Below are 18,139 nucleotides of genomic sequence, written 5' to 3'. Positions count from 1 at the left end.
AGCAAGTTTGATGGGTTAAAATCCCTGCCTGCTCCAACAACTCTGTATCACATCACAGCAGCTCTGCTGTCTTTTTTGTCTTGTCTTGGGGCATGAAAAACCCATCTTGTTTTTTCAAGCTGCTTAAAAAACCCAAAACTAAATCAACCTAAGCTGTAATTCTGCAGTTTTCCCGTATGCAGTACCAACACTGATGTTAAATGAAGTACCCTGAGGATTTTCTGGCAGGCCCCCTTCCTAGAGCTTGAGCCCAGCAGTGCAAACAAGTCACACAGAGCTGGTTGCTCTTGCTGTACGAATGTGGAATAGGCATGGAGTGTCAGAACTTCTTGTTTAATTTCATACCTTGCCTGTGGCAGATCTGGGTTTAGTTGCCCAAGTGTCTGGGCATCATCTCTGGAGGAGCTCTGGGGGAGGATGAGCTTGGGAGTAAAGCTGTTTTCAAGAGGATCCTCTCTGCAGCTGGCTGATATGGAACGTGTTCCAAACTGCGTGCAGATTAGGGAGAACAAAAATAATGTTATCTGTTTGAGGAATTTATTGAATCCAGATACAGCTCTGAGACTTCTTGCTGTGTTCCTAGTGACTGTTGGATGTGAGTCTGCTTGCCAGCTTGAGAAAATCCCAGGAAAATATCCCAATTAAAGGAGCTGTTGCCTTGGCTAAATCATACATGGTATCTGTTAAACTGCTTAGTATTTAAAAAAAGGCACCTTGGTACCTGTATTTCCCCTCTTTAATGTTAGTTTTTCAAAGAGGCACAAATCCCTGAAGATTATGTGAATTTTGGGACCCAAGCATTTATAGAAGCTGTGCTTCTCATGTGCTGGGGCTAAGCTATGAGTGACTCATTAGCCAGATGGAGCTATAATTTATTTCTATCTTCTCAAGTAAGTTAATCCCCTGGACTAAACTGAATGAATATCCTGTGAATGTGGTATCTGCAGAGGGTGAAACTTGAGATTTAAATTCAGAAAGGCAGAGGGTGGGTCAGAAAATCCAGGGCAGCATGAACTGGCAGGAGAAGTCAGGTGCAGGCAGTAATAGCACAGTGGAGTTCAGAAATAGTTATTTTTCTGTGGCACGGGCTCTGTTTAGGGAACAAAAGTGCAATTCTTTTGTTAAAGGCAGGATGGGAACAGTAACTGGGTCTGTGCACGGCTTGGGACAGATGCAGCTTGTTCCCCCTTTGCAGAATGACTAAAGGGATGTTGTGAGGTCTGGAATTTATGGGTGAGACGGGAGCATGTCTGCAAGGGGGGAGCCTGGCACGGGTGCTGCACGCTGAGAAACGTGATCAAGAGCAGGTTGAATATCAAATGCAGCTGAAAGGTGAGTATTTAACCAAATACATTGAAATTTAAGTGTAGCTAAAGTTGCTGTGCCTCTGTAGGCAGTAGGGAGGGATTGCTATTGGGAGTGCCTTGCCTGGGATTGTGGGTTTGGGTGGGTGGGGAGCTGGTGCAGCTGCCCTGGAGACTTTAGAGCTGCAAGTGATAAAAGTCCCATTGCAGCACTTCTGGGGGAGAAATGCTTTTTTTTTTTTTTTTTTTTTTTTTTTTTTTTTTGTGAGACTGTATCCTAACCAGGATGGTAAAACTAAATGCAGCAGTTAAGGTGGTAGGTGAAGGTGTGTCAATGCAGCATTTACTTTTTTTCTGCTTTAATAGAATGGGTTTCTTCATCCTGTTTCTTTCTGCATGGCATAGAATTCCCACCCCCAACCCCTCCCCACCCGAGAGATTGGTTCTGTTTTTTACTAGATGGCTTTTCAGTGAAATACAAATATAGAAATATAAATGGAAATGATGGAACTGTTGTAGTAATTGTAGATTGTCAGAGGACAACTGGAAACTGTGTGTGAGCCAAAACACTGCCAATTTACCCCATGGCAAGGATGCCACTTTATAAAGACAATTTGATGGGGTGGTGTGATGGATGTTGTTTTGTCATTCTGCATAGAGCCAGCAGCAGTGGGATCCTCCTGGAATGAGTTTTAAATACCCTTGCTGGGCTGAGATGGGAAATTAGTGTATGGCCTTCAGAGCAGAGCTTTTGCTTGCTATTCCTGTGTGCTTAATCAATTCTAGTTACACCCTGTGACTTTTATTTAGATTTAGGTTTTTTTTTTAAACTGTGCTTCTATGTGAAAAACTGGATTTTTGTATGGAATTCATAGGTCAGGTCTACCTTCCTCTGATCTGTGTTTGGGGTGGAAAGGTCTGTGTGGCTCATGTTTGACTTTGCCCTGATGAACAGGAGGGGGACAGGAGCAGGAATGGAGCCTGGGGATGCTCTGGACCTCATCACTGCAGTGTCATGCTCCAGATTTGGGAGGTGATCCTGTTTTTGGGGAAGTGAAGGGAGCAGGAGGGGGACAGGAGCAGGAATGGAGCCTGGGAAGATTCAGGACCTCATCACTGCAGTGTCATGCTCCAGATCTGGGAGGTGATCCTGTTTTTGGGGATGTGCAGGGAGCAGGAGGGGGCAGGAGCAGGAATGGAGCTTGGGGATGCTCTGGACCTCATCACTGCAGTGTCATGCTCCAGATTTGGGAGATGATCCCGTTTTTGGGGATGTGCATGGAGCAGGAGGGGGACAGGAGTAGGAATGGAGCCTGGGGATGCTCTGGACCTCATCACTGCAGTGTCATGCTCCAGATTTGGGAGATGATCCCGTTTTTGGGGATGTGCAGGGAGCAGGAGGGGGACAGGAGCAGGAATGGAGCCTGGGAAGATTCAGAACCTCATCACTGCAGTGTCATGCTCCAGATTTGGGAGATGATCCTGTTTTTGGGGATGTGCAGGGAAGCAGGAGGGGGACAGGAGCAGGAATGGAGCCTGGGAAGATTCAGGACCTCATCACTGCAGTGTCATGCTCCAGATCTGGGAGGTGATCCCGTTTTTGGGGATGTGCAGGGAGGAGGCAGCAGGGTGGGGGACAGAGGCTCTGCAGAGCTTGTCCAGCTCTGAGATCAGAGCTCAGCTAGTCCAGAGGACGTTCCCCACCCGGACTAGCTGTTGTCATGATGTATTTATGGCTCCTCTGGAAGCAGCTGTAGCTTTTCAGTGTGTCTCTCCTCTCTGGTCTCAGAACAACCATCACTTTGTGGAGCATGTCCTGCCTCCATGGCCATCGTGCCCTCCTGACCCTCTCTGAGAGCCTTGAACCTCTTTAGCAGCACGTGAGGCTGTGCTTTGCCCTGAGCATCTGGTGTCAGCTGTGGGAAATGTGTAGGGTGTGACTGTCCATGCCATGAGTCTGGCTGTGTGCTGGTGCCATGAGCTCTGCTGGGCTCCTTGTGCTCAGCTATTGTAGCTGGTGCAGTAATGTATTGTAATGATCAACTTAATTACACTTGTGAAAAATCTGCTTAATTACATATTTACTTTGGGGATTAGCTTTTCCCCGTAAGCATTCAATATTGACTTTGGCTGAGACAAATTTTCAAGATCTGTTTCCTTCAAGAGATGACTAATATTAGATCACTTAGTGCAGGGAGCTGGGTTTATCAAGTAGCTGTAATTAATCATTTTGAAAGCTCCAGCTTAGTTTTGAGCATCTGTGCTTTTTTTCCCCCCAAAAGACAAGCTTTTCTTCCCATCCCTCTCTACCCTTCCAAAACTTTCTGTGCTGGATGTAATTTTAGACCCTGTAATTTTCAGTGAGCTGTGTGCGTGCAGAAAATAAATACAAACTGGGAGGAGACTTAATGTTAAGACAACTGATGAATAATTAGTGTATTGAAGTGTTAGTCTTTTATTTGGATAACTTAATGGCCAAATTAGAGTTCCCAAGCCTTGCTTTCTGTGCTGCTCAATGCACTGTACAAATATATTATCACAGGAACTCATCTCTGTCCAGAAATTATTCTATATAACAACTATTCCCTCTTGAGCCAGAGCCAGACTCCACACCAAGCTCTCTGCAGTGTGGCAGGATGGCAGAAGCCAGTTTGTGATAGCAGCTCACAAAACAGTCAGGAATTGAGGTAAAACAACATGAAATGAGTAAATCTTCTGCCCAGAGGCAAGGAGAGCCTGCCCTCTCCCTGCACCGTGCAGCTTCTCCGTGGATTTTATTCCCTTTGCCCTCTGTAGGCACATCTGTTTTCATTTTTCAAGCAGCAGTGGAAATATTCTGAGCAACCTGGGTTAAATCCCTTGCCTTTCATTCCCAAGAGGATGGATGTCCCAAGGGACACTTGAGTTGAAGAGTCATTTTTTCTTGTGTAGAAGAAAATGGAGTTGTGGCATGTGCTTCCCATGGTGGGTTTCAAACTGAGTTGGTGGATTGGGAATTGCACTTGCCTAATTAGTTCGGATTATGTGTGGATTTTTTTTCAATATTAGGTGGTGTTGGCGTTTTTTTTTTTTTGGGTTTATTTTCCTTCTTGGAGCAAACAGTCTGGAGAAGATTTGGATTCTTCGTGCAAAAATCCAGGTCTGTTTATAGCAATCAGTTGTGAAATGGGAAAATCTGGCTTGTTTTGACTCTAAAATTAGGTTTTTTTTAAACTTTTTTAAACTCTGTGGTTCCTGCTTTTTTAAAGGAAATAAATATCATGTTTGGGACAAAAATACTGTTTTTAGCAAATTATCCTGGAGGACTCATCTGGTCTGTATAAGTGCCCTGGAAGTTTTATACCATCACATGTTCAAAATAAGCAACAGATCTTCCTGTTTCCCCATAAATGTAGGGAATTTTTGTGAGTGTAAAGATGGGTTTTAGACTTCAAAAAGCAGTCTTGAAAATACCTGATTCTGTATGGCTGACTAAAATTCAGGGCTCTTTCCTGTCTTCTCCTCATTCCACTTCTGAAGCTGTCATAGTTCTGGGAACAAAAGGAAGGTGAAATTTAACTCCCGCTTGCCAGGATAAGAATCTTAATTCATTATGTTTGATTTATGATAGGAAAAAAAAAAAGTGGAGTTCTGCACATACTTACTGGTCTTTATTTCACAGCCTCTGGAAGTGCTGTCTCATGTATTTCTGGAATCAAAAGCTTTATGAAAGTCACGTGGGAAGGAAGAGTGAGGAGGATGAAGAAAAGCAAGGGAAGGGAATTATTCTCTCTCCAGATTAGCAGTCTGGCCAACTGCACTTCTTCCTTTCCAGGCCAACAACTTTGAAGCAAGTGGTAAATGATTCTAGAAGCTGTTCCATGGCTGATGTAGTTTGTTAATTTTATTAAAGCTACTTTGAGGCTACTCTATAACAAGGAGAAATCTTTTATTATTGTAATTGGTGGAGGAAATAACACTGAGAGGAAACGTGTTCAAAACATAATTTTTTTTCTTTTCTCCTACAGGTTTTTTAAGAAATTATAGCTGAGAAAAAGCACAATGGAGTTTTACGAATCTACCTACTTCATCATCCTCATTCCTTCTGTGGTTATTACAGTCATCTTCCTCTTCTTCTGGCTTTTCATGAAAGAGACTTTATACGATGAAGTCCTCGCCAAACAGAAACGGGACCTCAAGTTCCCACCCAGCAAGGCCGACAAGAAGAAAACCGAGAAGAAGAAGAACAAGAAGAAAGAGGCTCAGAACGGGAACATCCACGAGTCTGACTCAGAGAGTGCCCCTCGGGACTTTAAGCTGTCTGATGCCCTGAGCACGGATGAGGAGCCCGTCCCCGCTGTCCCCTCGGGTGGCACCGAGGCCCCCGCCGGCCTCAGGGAGCGGAAGAAGAAGGAGAAGAAGCACAAGGCCAACCAAGATGATCACGTAACTAAGGACTCGGAAGGATCCAAGTCTTCAGGCAAGAAAGTAGATCCAGTCCCTGTTACAAAACAGCCCACTCCACCATCTGAACCAACAGCAGCTAAGAAGAAGTCTGGGCAGAAGAAGCAGAAAAATGGAATGGGTATCTGATGTTGCATATGCTTCTTGCACAGAACGCCAAAACAGTGTTCTGCTTTTTGCAAGGCCACAGAGTCTCTCTCACAACTGTTCTGCCTGATCTCTACGGGGCAAAGCTCCCTTCTAACCTTCTCCTTTTTCATCTGACAGCAGTGCTCTGATTTTCCTCCTCCCATCCTTGCTTTCTTCTACTAAAGATGAAGTGAAGCAGAGTAGCTCGTTCCTCTGCTTTGCTCTGTGGTTTGGCTGCTTTGCTCCCAATCAAAATTTTGATTACCTGAGAGAAGTCAGTAGATATTTTTGCTGTGTGCATTCTGAGCCAGGCTGTGAAAAATCTGAGTCCCTCTGATAAGGGAGGGCATCTCAAGAAACCTCATAGCATTCTGCAAAATAAATCACTGTTTAAGTGCAGGTTTAATGCAAAGAGAGGTGTTTGGTGGCTGATTCATGGATTGGTGGTTGATTCATTGCTGCCCACGTGCTACACCTCTTTAACTGAATGGAACTGATGCTAAACTGGTCTGGCTGTTGTGACTGAAATATCCTACCTGGAACAGACCAAAAACTTGTCAGAATCACTTCTGACTGTGTTGACCATATCCTCAGCAGGATATGTCTCTCTGTGGTTGTCTTGACTAGGAATAGAAGTGAAAAAAGAATAAAAATCCCCAGTTATAGGAATAAATGAAACCCAAGATATTTGCAGATCCCCTTGTGAGATGCAGGCATAGCAGGTCTGCACAGGGAGTGAGGAAAAAGAATGACATTGCTGCTTGATGTGGTAGATTTTTTTCCTTTTTCTGGGAAAAAAACCCAAAAAATGGAGAAAAAAGACCCACCCACTACCAACAGAGAGAGTATCCAATCTTGTTTGTGGGTGTTCTCTGCAAATCTCTGTGGCACAGTTAAAATGTGGTCTGCAAGCACAGTTCTGAGGGCAGCCACAACGAGCTCTTATCCTTGATTACAGGAGCTGACACCAGAGCCCTGTGCTGTGCATGTCAGCTCTGACAAGAATCTTAATATAGCACAGGCTGTCCAAAATGATAAAAAAATTTCTCACTAGAAACTGCTTTTAAAAAGAACAGTTCCCTAATGGGAAACACTTATTTTCTGCTTCTCACAGTCCCAGTAGCTATTGGGGGTGTGTGTTTAAAGTGCCCAAGTGGGTTCATGAAGGGGAAAAGTACACTTCTAAATAAGAAACTAATATGGGTAATATGTGCTGTCTGCTCTGTCACAGTGACATCTGGATTGGAGTTGTTAAACTGTTCCTTGCACTGCCGTGTGTTCTGCTTGCACATGAGATCCCTGTTTTAAAAATCACTGGGTGCTGTGGCTCTTGACTCTGCTAAACCTTCTTGTGGCTTTGGGGTCTCACCTGATCTGGGAATGGTGTGTGTGTGAGTCTGTGTGTGTATGTATATGTGGATAAATCTGTGTTCTGATTTAAAGGATGTGAGATTGTTTTCCTGGGATTGGAGAATTTGGTTATTACAGATATGCTGGTTGAAAAGTAATGCTGCAAATATACAGAAGAGCATATATTGTCTTAATTGTCTGTTGCAGATGATCAAGATAGTAAGACTGATTCTGTTGTATCTCCTGCCAAAAAGCAAGAGCCAGTGGTGCTCCACCAGGAGATAAAGCAAGAAAATGTGTCAGGGAAGAAGAAGGTCTCTGCAAAGAAGCAGAAAGTTGATAATGGTAAGAATTCAGTCTGTGACATTGCTTAGATAAACCTGACTGTTAATTTTTTGGAAAAGGAACTTGTAGAATAGTAACTCTTGATTTGAAAAAGCAAGAATTCCAGGTAGATGTGCTGAGTTTGAGATCCTATTAAATTTTATGAACATCTGGTACCACTGAGCACGGGGTAATGGATGTTGTGAACCTTTCTGAGCTCTCTTGGATCCAAACACCCACACTTGAATGAGGAGTAATGTGCAGCCTTAGAATATAAGCTGAGCAGGCTCCAAGCTGCTCTGAGCAAGGCATGTCTGGAACTGCTGTCTTGCCCCAGACAAGATTGCAGTTTTTTCAGCCAGTTGCTTTGACCACATTCCTCTCTTATTGTCCTTTTGTTGGCTGGCTCTTGCTCCAACAGAAACTGTTCATCTTTGCTGTCAAGGCCTTCACTGTTGTCATCCCTTGTTCTCTGCCAAGATGCTGCTTCTTGTGTCCTCTTGGCTCACTGTGCCTCTGTGTCTGTGTGTTTTTCTCTTTTTTTTTTTTTTTTTTAAATTTTTTACAATGGCTGCTGTTGTGTCTGGCTTGTGGACACAGGGTGACCATGAAGTTTTGTGAGGTCACCTTGTTAGCCTTTCAAGACTCTTCTCTGCTGGGGCAGCTATGAATTTGGGAGGTGATGGGCTGCTCCTGGAGGAGACACTGTTGCCCACTGTTCCCTTTATACTTTGGTCAGGTTATCAGGGTGCAGATCTTTCGCGGGCCCTGTTCAGTCCAGGATGGAATTCCAAGTACTGTAGGGCTCCTGTATAACTGAAAAACTCCTAAATGATTCCTGGGAAAAGCCTGCTGATGGGGAACTCAGGATATGATCAGCTTTTATGGATGTTCTTGTGCTTTTCCTGATGGAAATGGGTGCATTGCACTTTTTTAGGGGCCACAAACTTGTCTGTACATGGCAGGAAAGGTCAGTACCAGCTCAGCAGTAGCAAAGCTGAGCTGTCAGTGCTACAGGGCAATAGCTCATGCATTATTTGAATGCAAACTCTTTTCGTTTCAAGCCACTTCTCCAAAATGATCTGTGGTGCTGTGGTGGACACCAGGATTAGCCAAGACATGACTGTGGGGTTTTCATACTGCAAAATGTCTCATTGATATTAAATAGGTGTTGAAAGGAAGTTCATAAGGAGAGGAAGGGAAAATATGAGGAGAGCAACTGGAGTAGCTGGTGGTTGTTTCTGCTAGAGGAGAGCTCTCTTCTCTTCTGAGCTTGCAGTGTACCCGCAGGTGTTTGCTGGCTGCTTAAGTGGAGAGACACCAGGTGACACAAAAAGGTCCATTTGGCCTATTCTCCTCCTTTTACAGAGCCAGAATTTAAGTGTTTCATAACTGGCTCTCTGGCAGCCAGGAGTACATACTTGTTTTGCACTGATGCCCAAAACTCTGCATCCCATCCAGTTGTTCCTCTCTCTGTGCTGCTGCCTGGCATCTGTTGTCCATCAGCCCTGCAGTCTGGGCTGGCTGGGGCAGTGATTTGCCTGCTGGCCCATGCACAGCCTCTGGGCAGTGTGGAGCAGGAGCTGGGCAAGCAGCAGCTGCAGCTCTGGCTGTGCCTCTTGCCCCAGGTCTGTCACTCCTGCTGTCCCCTCTCCTGCTTCTGTATCTGCTGAAGAGCTCTTTGGACAGAGGCTGCTCCTAACCACGGTGATCCAGTGGTGTGGGAGTGCAGGGCTGGGGTCAGGCAGTACCTCTGGGCACCTCTCTGCATGTTAATGATGCCCAAAACCTGCTCTGACAGAGGAGAGAGCTTCATTAAGTGCAGTGGAGTCTGCATGCAAAATGAGCTCCATTGCTGCCTCTGCTGCATGTCCTGCCTACGTGGCTGAGTTCACAGGTGATGTAATCCATGAAAATGCTGGCAGTGAAGTGCCAGCTTTTAACAGAATAGGGACAAAAGGCTTTACTCATATTTTAGGGCTGCTGAATGATTTCCTGTACTGCCAACCAGTAAAACCATTGATGCCATGTGCAACTTTCTTACTAAAGTGAAATGAAAGTCAAATGTAAAGCTTCTTCTCTTCTTGTTAAAATGCTAAAAGACAACTTTGGAAGTAGAAATTTAATTGAAGCTATTAAATTACTATGCATTAGAGACCTTTCTTTAATGGACTTACCTGAAGAGCTTTAATGAGTTAAACTGTGAAGGATAATAAAAATGGAGAGTATAATTAACTATTGAGGTTAGAGATGCTTTACTTCAACTCTTAATGTTGTGGCACCTTTTCTAAAAATGTTGGTGTCAATTATTACGAAGCTTTAACCCATCCTGTGGACTTATGATTACAGTTTTGGTGGATGAACCTCTTATTCAAGCAACTACTTATATTCCTTTGATGGATAATTCTGACTCAGGCACTTTGGAAAAGCGTGAGCAGGTTGAAGTTGTAAAACACAATGTGAATGAGGGCATCCAGAAGAGCAGTGGCAAGAAACTGAAGAATGAAACAGATAAAGGTAAGAAACTGATAATTCAGTTTTTTTTCTGGCATAGTCTTTAACAGGGAAGATGTGTGGGGAGGGGGATCCTCTCTGATGTAACGTGAGGAAGGGATTTGATGAAAACGTTTTTGCAGGATGCTCTTCTTGTGTGTGCTCGCTTCTGCCTTGTCTTTGGCACTGTGGGGAGGGCTCTGTGCCATCTGAATCCTTTCAGCTCTGACTGGGCTTTTGTGTCCCCAGTGATCACAGACCACACAGATGCAGTGAGGGAGTTCAGACATTGCTCACAGGGATGGACTCCAAAGCCAGGGCGTCCAGCATGAGCTCTTGGAGGCTGCTGGAGGCTGGAAGGGCAGCCTGCATGCTCTAGGGCTGTTCATGGAGCTATCTGAGGCTGACCCAGTGCAATACAGAGTGACCTGGAGCAGACTGTCAGTGGAGAGAGTCTGGCAATTTCCAGGGAGACTCCAAATTTCCCCTTCAGTGCAGTTGGAATTGGTTGGGACAGAGGAACTCCCACAAATGCCTGGAGTGATTAATGAACATTGTGTTCTACCCTGAAGCTTTAAATAGGCCTCTGACCATCTCAAAGCCTGACAAACTAGTAAGTTTGAGCCATGAGGTGAGACCTCAAATTTGTGAGCAGCCAGAGAGAAGCCAGGCAGTTGAGCAGTGACACCCAGCTCAGGCTTGGGCAGAAGGCTGATTCTTCAGCACTGTCTGGTCACTCACTTCGCTCTTTGGAACCTCTTTTTTTAGTCTTGTCTTCTAAAGTACCCCCTCAAAAGCTTCCTGGCAGCTCCTTAACTGGATTCCCACATTCCTGAGGCTTCTCTTGTGCTTCTGGCTCAGTGGCTGCACGTTACTGTCCTGCAGCATCAGAGCCTCTCACGTGCTCCTGTCCCTTCTCATTTCCTCAGCACGCTGTGACCTTCTCCAGGAGCTGCTAATTCTCCTGTGTCAGCTGGGATTTGCCCTCCCAATATAGAAATCTTGCTCTGCTCTAATTGTAAGCTCCTTGGATGCAAGGGCAAGGTCTCTGTGCCTTCAGGGAGCACAAGGGCTTGGGCTGGTCCTAGCCCAGCTGGGATCAGTTCCTGGCTCACTGGGCTGTGGTCTCAGCATCTTGGCATATTCCTGGTAGCAGCATCACTGATGATGTCAGTGCAGCACTGATGTGAGCTGAAGTGAAGACTAAGTTGGATGTAGGACTAGGAGACAGTGTGCTAGAATTCCTCAGCACTCCCTCCCCATGCTCTGTCATTCAGTGATTTTATGCTTGGTAATTTCTTTAGGGCGTAGAGCCACTGCTGCTTTTTTGTTCTTTATTTACTTCTCAGACAGATCTTTGGGTTTGATGTGTACTTTGATTTCAGGGCATGTTTAGCACCTGTGGTGAGAAACCCAGACCTGTCTCCACTATCTATGGGACAATTTCTGACCAAGCATCACTTCTAAGCTTGTGCTTCTTTTAATTCTTCCCATCCCTTCACACACTTTTGGGCACTGGTGAATATTTGACAGGGATATGGGGTGTCTTGATCTTGTGCTCCCATTTCCTGGAGTCAGAGGGCCACCTAATGACCTGTCTATGAGCAGCCTGTTTGTGAGCAGTGGTTTTTGTTATAGACTAGTTCATTTGAATTGTCTTTCCTTGTGTGTGTCTCTTTAAACACTTGGCCAGCCATTAAGAGGGATCTTACTCATTTATCTTCCTGCTGCTGAACTCTTCTTGCAGCAGTTCCCTCAATCTAAATTTGGAAGTTAATATTTTTGTCTTCCATATATTGTAATCAAAAATGTGCCAGTTTTTTAATTAATTAACTTTTCATGTGCATATTGCTTGTGCAGCCAGGCTGTCCTCCAAATTGAGAGCTCAGTTTAAATTACTGTCATGATACACTGGAAAGGACTCTTCAATTTTTCACATTTATGCTATTTTTCTCCTGCAGAATCTGTGTTATGCTTTGTCTTCTTGCTAGCAGCACTATAAATGTTACCAACTGTGCAAACAGAGTGGTGGGATTTTCTCTTTTCCCAAAACAATCAGCTGGCAGATTGTTATCGGGTTTAAATTGGAGAGATGTTGTTTTTGCTCAATGTTCGTGACCTCTTGCTTCTTGGCATTTCAGACTGGAATTAAATATAATGCATAATGATACCCCATCACATGCTGTTTCAAGGCAAAATAAATAATTCTGTATGGAGTCCAAAGTAAATAAATCCTCCCTTCTGTGTTGCAGAGAATGCTGAAGTAAAATTCAAGGATTTTGTAACATCCATGAAGAATATGATCTTCTCAGAAGACGAGGCCCGTTGTGTCGTGGAGGTGTTAAAGGAAAAATCTGGTGCAATTCATGATTTCTTGCAAAAGGTGAATGACTGTGGAATGTGGAGGGGTGGGGGGGGAAGACAAAACTTATTAAACAAACAGGAACTGGAGGAGGTGCTGTCAGATCAGCTCTGTCAGTGTGGTCTGTCTTTGGGAGACTCTTTCCAGCTGCTCTGTGCTTGCCTGGCATGCAGCAGTGAACTGTCAGATGCCTTTGTGCTGCCATCTGCCATGCCAGGGGTGGCTCTGGCCACTTGGGAAGAGCAGGCATGGCTGTGGAGAGCAAGGAATAAAGCAGGAATGCTGCTGCTGGCACGTGTGTGTTGGCACAGGGAGGGATGGCTGGTGACTTTTGGGAGTGATCTTTCCCAAATGTGTAAATAGGATAAGCTATGGGAGGAATTCTGAGCAAGCTGCTGTGGCTGTGCTCTTGATCAGCCAATTTTGTGTTTTGCAAGTCTGTACAATGTAGTTGGACTTCTTTGGGTATTTTTCATAGGATTGCAGGGCAGTTCAGGTTTGGAAGGGACCTCAAGGGGTTTGGAGTGGTTCAGCCTCCTCAGGCCTTTATCCAGTCTGGATATCTTGAAGCCTTCAGGGGATGGCTGAAAAACCTCTTTGGGCAAACTGTGCCAGTGTTTGGCAGTTCTTTTTAATTCTTGTAGTCAAGACAGAAGAGAATGGTGTCCACCAATATCTTATCAATACAGAATCACACAATCCTTGGGGTGGAAGGGAGCTCTGGAAGCCATCCAGTCCAAGCCCCTGGCCAAGGCAGGGTCACCTGGAACAGGTGACACAGGAATGTGTCCATGTGGATTTGGAATGTCTCCAGAGAGAGAAACTTCCCTGGGCAGCTGTTCCAGGTCTCTGCCATCCTCCAGGGAAAGCAGTTCTTCCTCAGATTGATGTGCAACTTGTGTTTTAGTTTGTGGCAATTGCTCCTCATCCTCATCCTGCTGCTGGGCACGCACCTACTCCTCCCTGCCGTGACTCACTGTGGGTGTCACTCTGTGCTTGTCACATCCTGCATGTCACACTTGAGCTCTTGCAATCCTGTGTTCCTCTGCAGACACGGTACCAGAGCAGAAATGCAGAACTGGCTGTGTGTCAGTCCCATATATATGCAATATATCAGCATAACAACACAACTTGGGCTGGGAGGGGCTTCAGGAGGCTGTGTAGTCCAGCTGCCTGCTCAGAACAGGTCCAACACTGAATTCTGAGCAAGTTGCTCAGGGATTTGTCCAGTTGCATCTTTAAAACCTCCGAAGACAACCCAGTAGTGCTACCCTTGAATGGTGTTGCCTGTTTGAGCAGCCACCCTGCTTGCTATGGTGTTTTTTTTCTTTTAAAGGAAGGCTTGGTTCCTTTTAAAGAAAGGAACATTTCACCTTTAGGGTGAAAATGAGTTCTTGGGTTTGTAGACAACAAAAAAAAAAAAGTTTTTGTAGGTGGAAGTGTGAATTGTGTTCTCTCTGTAGCTCATGTAAGTCACTGGCAGTGTGTTTGTATTGCAGGCATGCACATTACCACTAAAGGAGAATTTCCAAAAAAATTCAGGGTCCATTTATGGGACTGACACTTCTTTCCTTCTTCATTGAAGCTATCAGACTGAAAGCAGCACCAGCTCTGAGGTCAGCTCAGGCTGCTCTGGGCTTGAACCCTTCAAGGGCTGAGACTGCACAACCATCACACTTCACTGAGTCAAATCTGAGCTCAAGCACATAGAATTTGTGCTCTTTATTATATTTATTTAATTTGTAGGACCAGGATGCAAGTAGCAGGACCATGGGGATTGTTCCTCTAGGTCTATTCCCTGGAGTATCTCTGAAACTTTTTGTGTCAGTGTGCTGGCAGAAATGTAACTACATCAGCTGGAGGCTCTCCTGGGAAGTGGAAGGAGGCACCAGATCAGTGTTTCCTTTTCCCTTTGTGGTGAGATATTTCAAGCAATTACATTTGTTGGATTACACCTGCCCTGAGCGTGGGCTGAACCAGCTGATCTTGGAAGTCCTTCCAGCCACAGTTATTGACTGATTCAGCATCTCTGCATCTTTTCCCATTATTTCTCTTAATGGCTGTTCTTTGTTTTCCCCACTGCAGCTCTCTTCCAATGGGAAGCACCTTAAGAGCCCATTTACCCTCTTAATTGCTTTCCATGCTTTGAAAAATGCATTTCTTTGCCTGGTGAATCCATTAGTGGCAGAACTGGGTACTGGTGGTGGCCACGTGCATCGTGCAGATGGAAAATTTGGGAGCAGGAGGGAGTGTTTCCTCCTCTCAGGTTTGCTCTGCTGCGTTTTAGTGTGCTGTGCCACTACTTGTGGTTATTTTTATGTCATCCTGCTGCAGGCCAGCAAGGCTGAGACCGCTGCAGCTCTGCACCAGCTCCAGGACAAGGAAAAGATGCTCTCAGCAATGAAGGAGGAGGCAGCTGTTGCAAAGGAGAAGTGCAAGCAGCTCTCCCAGGTAAATACTGAGGTGTTCATGGCTATAGAGAGGAGCAGGGGTTTGGAGGACTAGCAGCCAGCAAATGCTGGTTCACTGAGCTAAGCCAAAGGGTGGAATATTTTTACTGAAAAAGTTTGCCAGGCCACTACATTTGGCTTTACAATGTATTTATGCAGTTACTTTCCAGTAGTTTTTCCAGGGAGTTCAACTTATTGCAACTTGTAAGCTGAGCCTGTTTTTATTTTCAAATGGTTAATTTTAAAAGCTCTTTCTTCATCACTATGAGACTGCTCTGTGGATGCAAAGATGAAATGTCTTTCCTGCATCACAGTTTTAATTTGGTCCAGAGTGCAGCATTCACATGCCTGTGTGCTTCTAGGCACAGGAATCATTGGTTTCCTTCAAGAAGGAAAATACAGAAAGTGCAGACTGCCTGCTTAGCCCCCTGGAGGTGCAGCACGGATTGCTTTGGACTTAGAGACATGATGCTGATGCATCACTGTCAAAACTAGTTTATTAAAATTTACTATTTTATGCATGTTTTAGAGGAAAACAGTTACAGTAGACCAAATAATGAGGCAGTTATGATAATTTTGGAGTCTTGGGAGAAAGATTTATGTGTTTTGGCTGGTCTGGAAGCACATGAGCATTAGACTGAGGAAGCCACATTGTGGGACATAATTTGGGCACAGAAAGCTGGGTGGCAAAAGGTGGGAGCAGAGTGGCCAGAGGATGCAGGAGTTGGGAGCCTTGGGAGATGAGAGGGGAAGAAGGGAGTGGGTGTTGTGTGAGCTCCTGGCAGGGCACAGGTGTTTACAAGTTTGGGATAGTCAATGTCTAACTAGAGAGAGAAGGGCTTGTGATGTGTTTGGAGGGAAAAAAGAAACTGGCTCAGGACTGCAGAATAAAATTGGAGAGAGTGTTCTGCTGCTGAAGGAGCAGAGGGAATGGATGAAGGAATCTGAGTGTGGGAAATGCAGATGTGTTTGGGGAAAAAACAACTGCAAGGTGGTGCTTGTAAAGGAGAAGCAGGAGCTGTAGAGAGGTAGGGAGTCACTGAGGGGTGGGTTCCCATCTGAATCGGGGAAGGGAAAAACTGGGAGAAAATGGATAAAAGCAAAGTTGCTGCAATGCTGAAGTATCAGGACAAACAAGGGATAAAGCTCAGCTTGACTGATAAAAGCTCTTATCTTCCAGTTAATGTGTTTCTCTGAAAGCGCTGTCAAAAGCTAAAGGTGCTTTAAGGTGCAGAATGATTCCTACAGGGATCTTGATAAAGATAATACCTGGAGAGGATAAATCAGAGCAAGAGCTGAGTACCTCAAGACTCAGAGCTGTTTGGCAAAACAGAAACTAGGAAAAAGTTAGATCTTCCCAGGATCTCTGGTTCTGGCCTGACAGGGTAGCTGGGTTACTGAGGACTGCAAGTGAATGGTGGGATTGGTGTAGGGATAAAGGAGGCTGCAGTGTGTCCTGGTGCCCTTCTTTTAGTTGCATCTTAGTTAAAAAAGTGGAGGAAGATTTGTTTCAATCTGTCTGTATTGTATTTGCAGAAGCGACATAAAATTTGGAGTTTGATCTACAAGAGGGTATAGCTTTTATTTAAACTAAAAGGTGAAAAAGACTATAATTACTCCAAAGAGATGGAGGGTGTTCAGGCTAATAATTTAGAGCATTTAAATTGTGTCAGGACTCCCTGGCAGTGTTAGGAGTTTTGTGGCTGAAAACACCTGAAGCTGGGGTGGTACAAATTGCTATTTGTGTGATGAGAGCTGCTGAAACCTGCACTTAATGGTTTTGCTTACTACAGCAAGTGCATTTATATTGCAGAGAAGCAGCTCTGTGGATTTCTCAGGTGTCTGGGTTGAATTACTGGCTAATAAAAGATTAAAAAGCAATGTGTATTTTCATCTGAAAGCTATAATGTGGCATCATGCTGGTGGGATTCAGGGATTCTCTGGCCTTTGTAGTGCACTAATAGCCCATCTCCTGTGGCAAAGTTCCTGGCTTTGCAACCTGCTACAATGCAATTATTTTGCTCTAAAGTGCTCTATTTTGCCATGGTGCTTTACCTGTGTTCTTCATTTTGCTAAACTTGGGATGAAAGTCTAAGCTTTGTCTTCTGTGATATCTGTTGTTTTAGTTGTTAGGACTCTGTGATTTGGCCAGACTATTAATAAGACTCCCATCTCTTGTGAGACAACACAAGATCAGTGTTTAAATTGGCAGACTTTTTAATAAACATGAGATTTATGATGGTACAGGATCAGTGTAAGGTTTTGGATGCTGGTCTGATTCTGTAGATTTGCTGAATGAAGATTTAATGCTGACTTTGTGGAGGTTGTGAGTTCGATCTTCACACCATTAAATGTTGGTTTTTGACTTCTTTTTTCTCTTGTTGAGGCTAGGATTGAAGGTACTTCAGATGATAGTTTGCATTCAGATTTAGGTGTTTATTATTTCTTATTTATGTTACCATTTCACAGGTAGTGAGTTCTACAGTTCTTCACTAATGAGGTATAAAATGGTTAACAACCTTTTGCTATAAGGTTTTTTTTTAAGGCTAAACTGTCAAATTAAGAAATGACACTTAAATTATTTTCACTTTTAATCTAATAACTAATCATTCAAAGTCCACAATGCAGACTTTTCTGTCCAATTACAAAATACCACCAAAACCCATGAAGAAGGAAGAAGGTAAGGAAGAAGGGCTAGCTTCTGCCTTAAAACTTCTATTTTGCTCTGTATATATATTACTGTGTTCTAAAACTCTAAACTCTTAAGTTTTCCACCCTGTGATATCACACACTTCTAATGAACTACTCAGCCATAATCCCAGTGCTATCCATTAATTTTGGAAGCCTTCTCCATGGCCTCGGGTCAAATTTTGAAGTGCTCTCCTGGGAGTCAGCGTCTGTCAGCTCAGAAAGCCTAAAATTCTCAGCATCCAGAACTCCAACAACTTGGGTTTGACGCACACTTGCTGCATTTTTAGTGCTCTTAAAGACTCTTAGCCTTTAGAAAGCAGCAGTGGGTGAGTTGTTTTCCCTTTTCCTGTCACTTCCCACCCCAGGAGCTGGTGGCAGAGAAGGAGAGGAATGGTTTGCTCACGGCCAAGATGCGCGAGCGCATCAATGCGCTGGAGAAGGAGCACGGCACCTTCCAGAGCAAAATCCACGTCAGCTACCAGGAGTCTCAGCAGATGAAGATCAAGGTAAGTGCTTTGCCAAAACTGCTGGAGTTGATGCTGATGCACAACTGCTGAGAAATCAGTGCAAAACTTTGTGGTAGCTTCCTGATT

The 18,139-nt window shown here is 44.4% G+C and overlaps 1 protein-coding gene across 14 annotated transcripts in view; it reads left to right on the top strand.

The window, feature by feature from the left end:
- KTN1 (kinectin 1) overlaps positions 1-18,139 on the top strand; it is a 77,006-nt gene that overhangs the window by 17,382 nt on the left and 41,485 nt on the right. For 11 of the 14 annotated variants that reach the window (XM_030275222.4, XM_072930554.1, XM_030275219.4 and 8 more), the window contains exons 2-7: positions 5,312-5,868; positions 7,434-7,571; positions 9,900-10,067; positions 12,296-12,426; positions 14,740-14,856; positions 17,912-18,052. In XM_030275222.4, coding sequence (XP_030131082.4) covers positions 5,346-5,868; positions 7,434-7,571; positions 9,900-10,067; positions 12,296-12,426; positions 14,740-14,856; positions 17,912-18,052 — 1,218 coding nt within the window. In that variant the 5' untranslated portion in view covers positions 5,312-5,345. Of the gene's footprint in view, positions 1-1,199; positions 1,333-5,311; positions 5,869-7,433; positions 7,572-9,899; positions 10,068-12,295; positions 12,427-14,739; positions 14,857-17,911; positions 18,053-18,139 lie in introns of those variants that run through there. The other 3 variants (XM_072930553.1, XM_030275220.4, XM_030275225.4) reach the window with 3 other exon arrangements.

Source organism: Taeniopygia guttata, chromosome 5, assembly GCF_048771995.1.
Source record: "Taeniopygia guttata chromosome 5, bTaeGut7.mat, whole genome shotgun sequence".
NCBI lineage: Eukaryota > Metazoa > Chordata > Aves > Passeriformes > Estrildidae > Taeniopygia > Taeniopygia guttata.
Note: the sequence above shows the minus strand (reverse complement) of the source record. Positions and strands in the feature narration are given on the sequence as shown.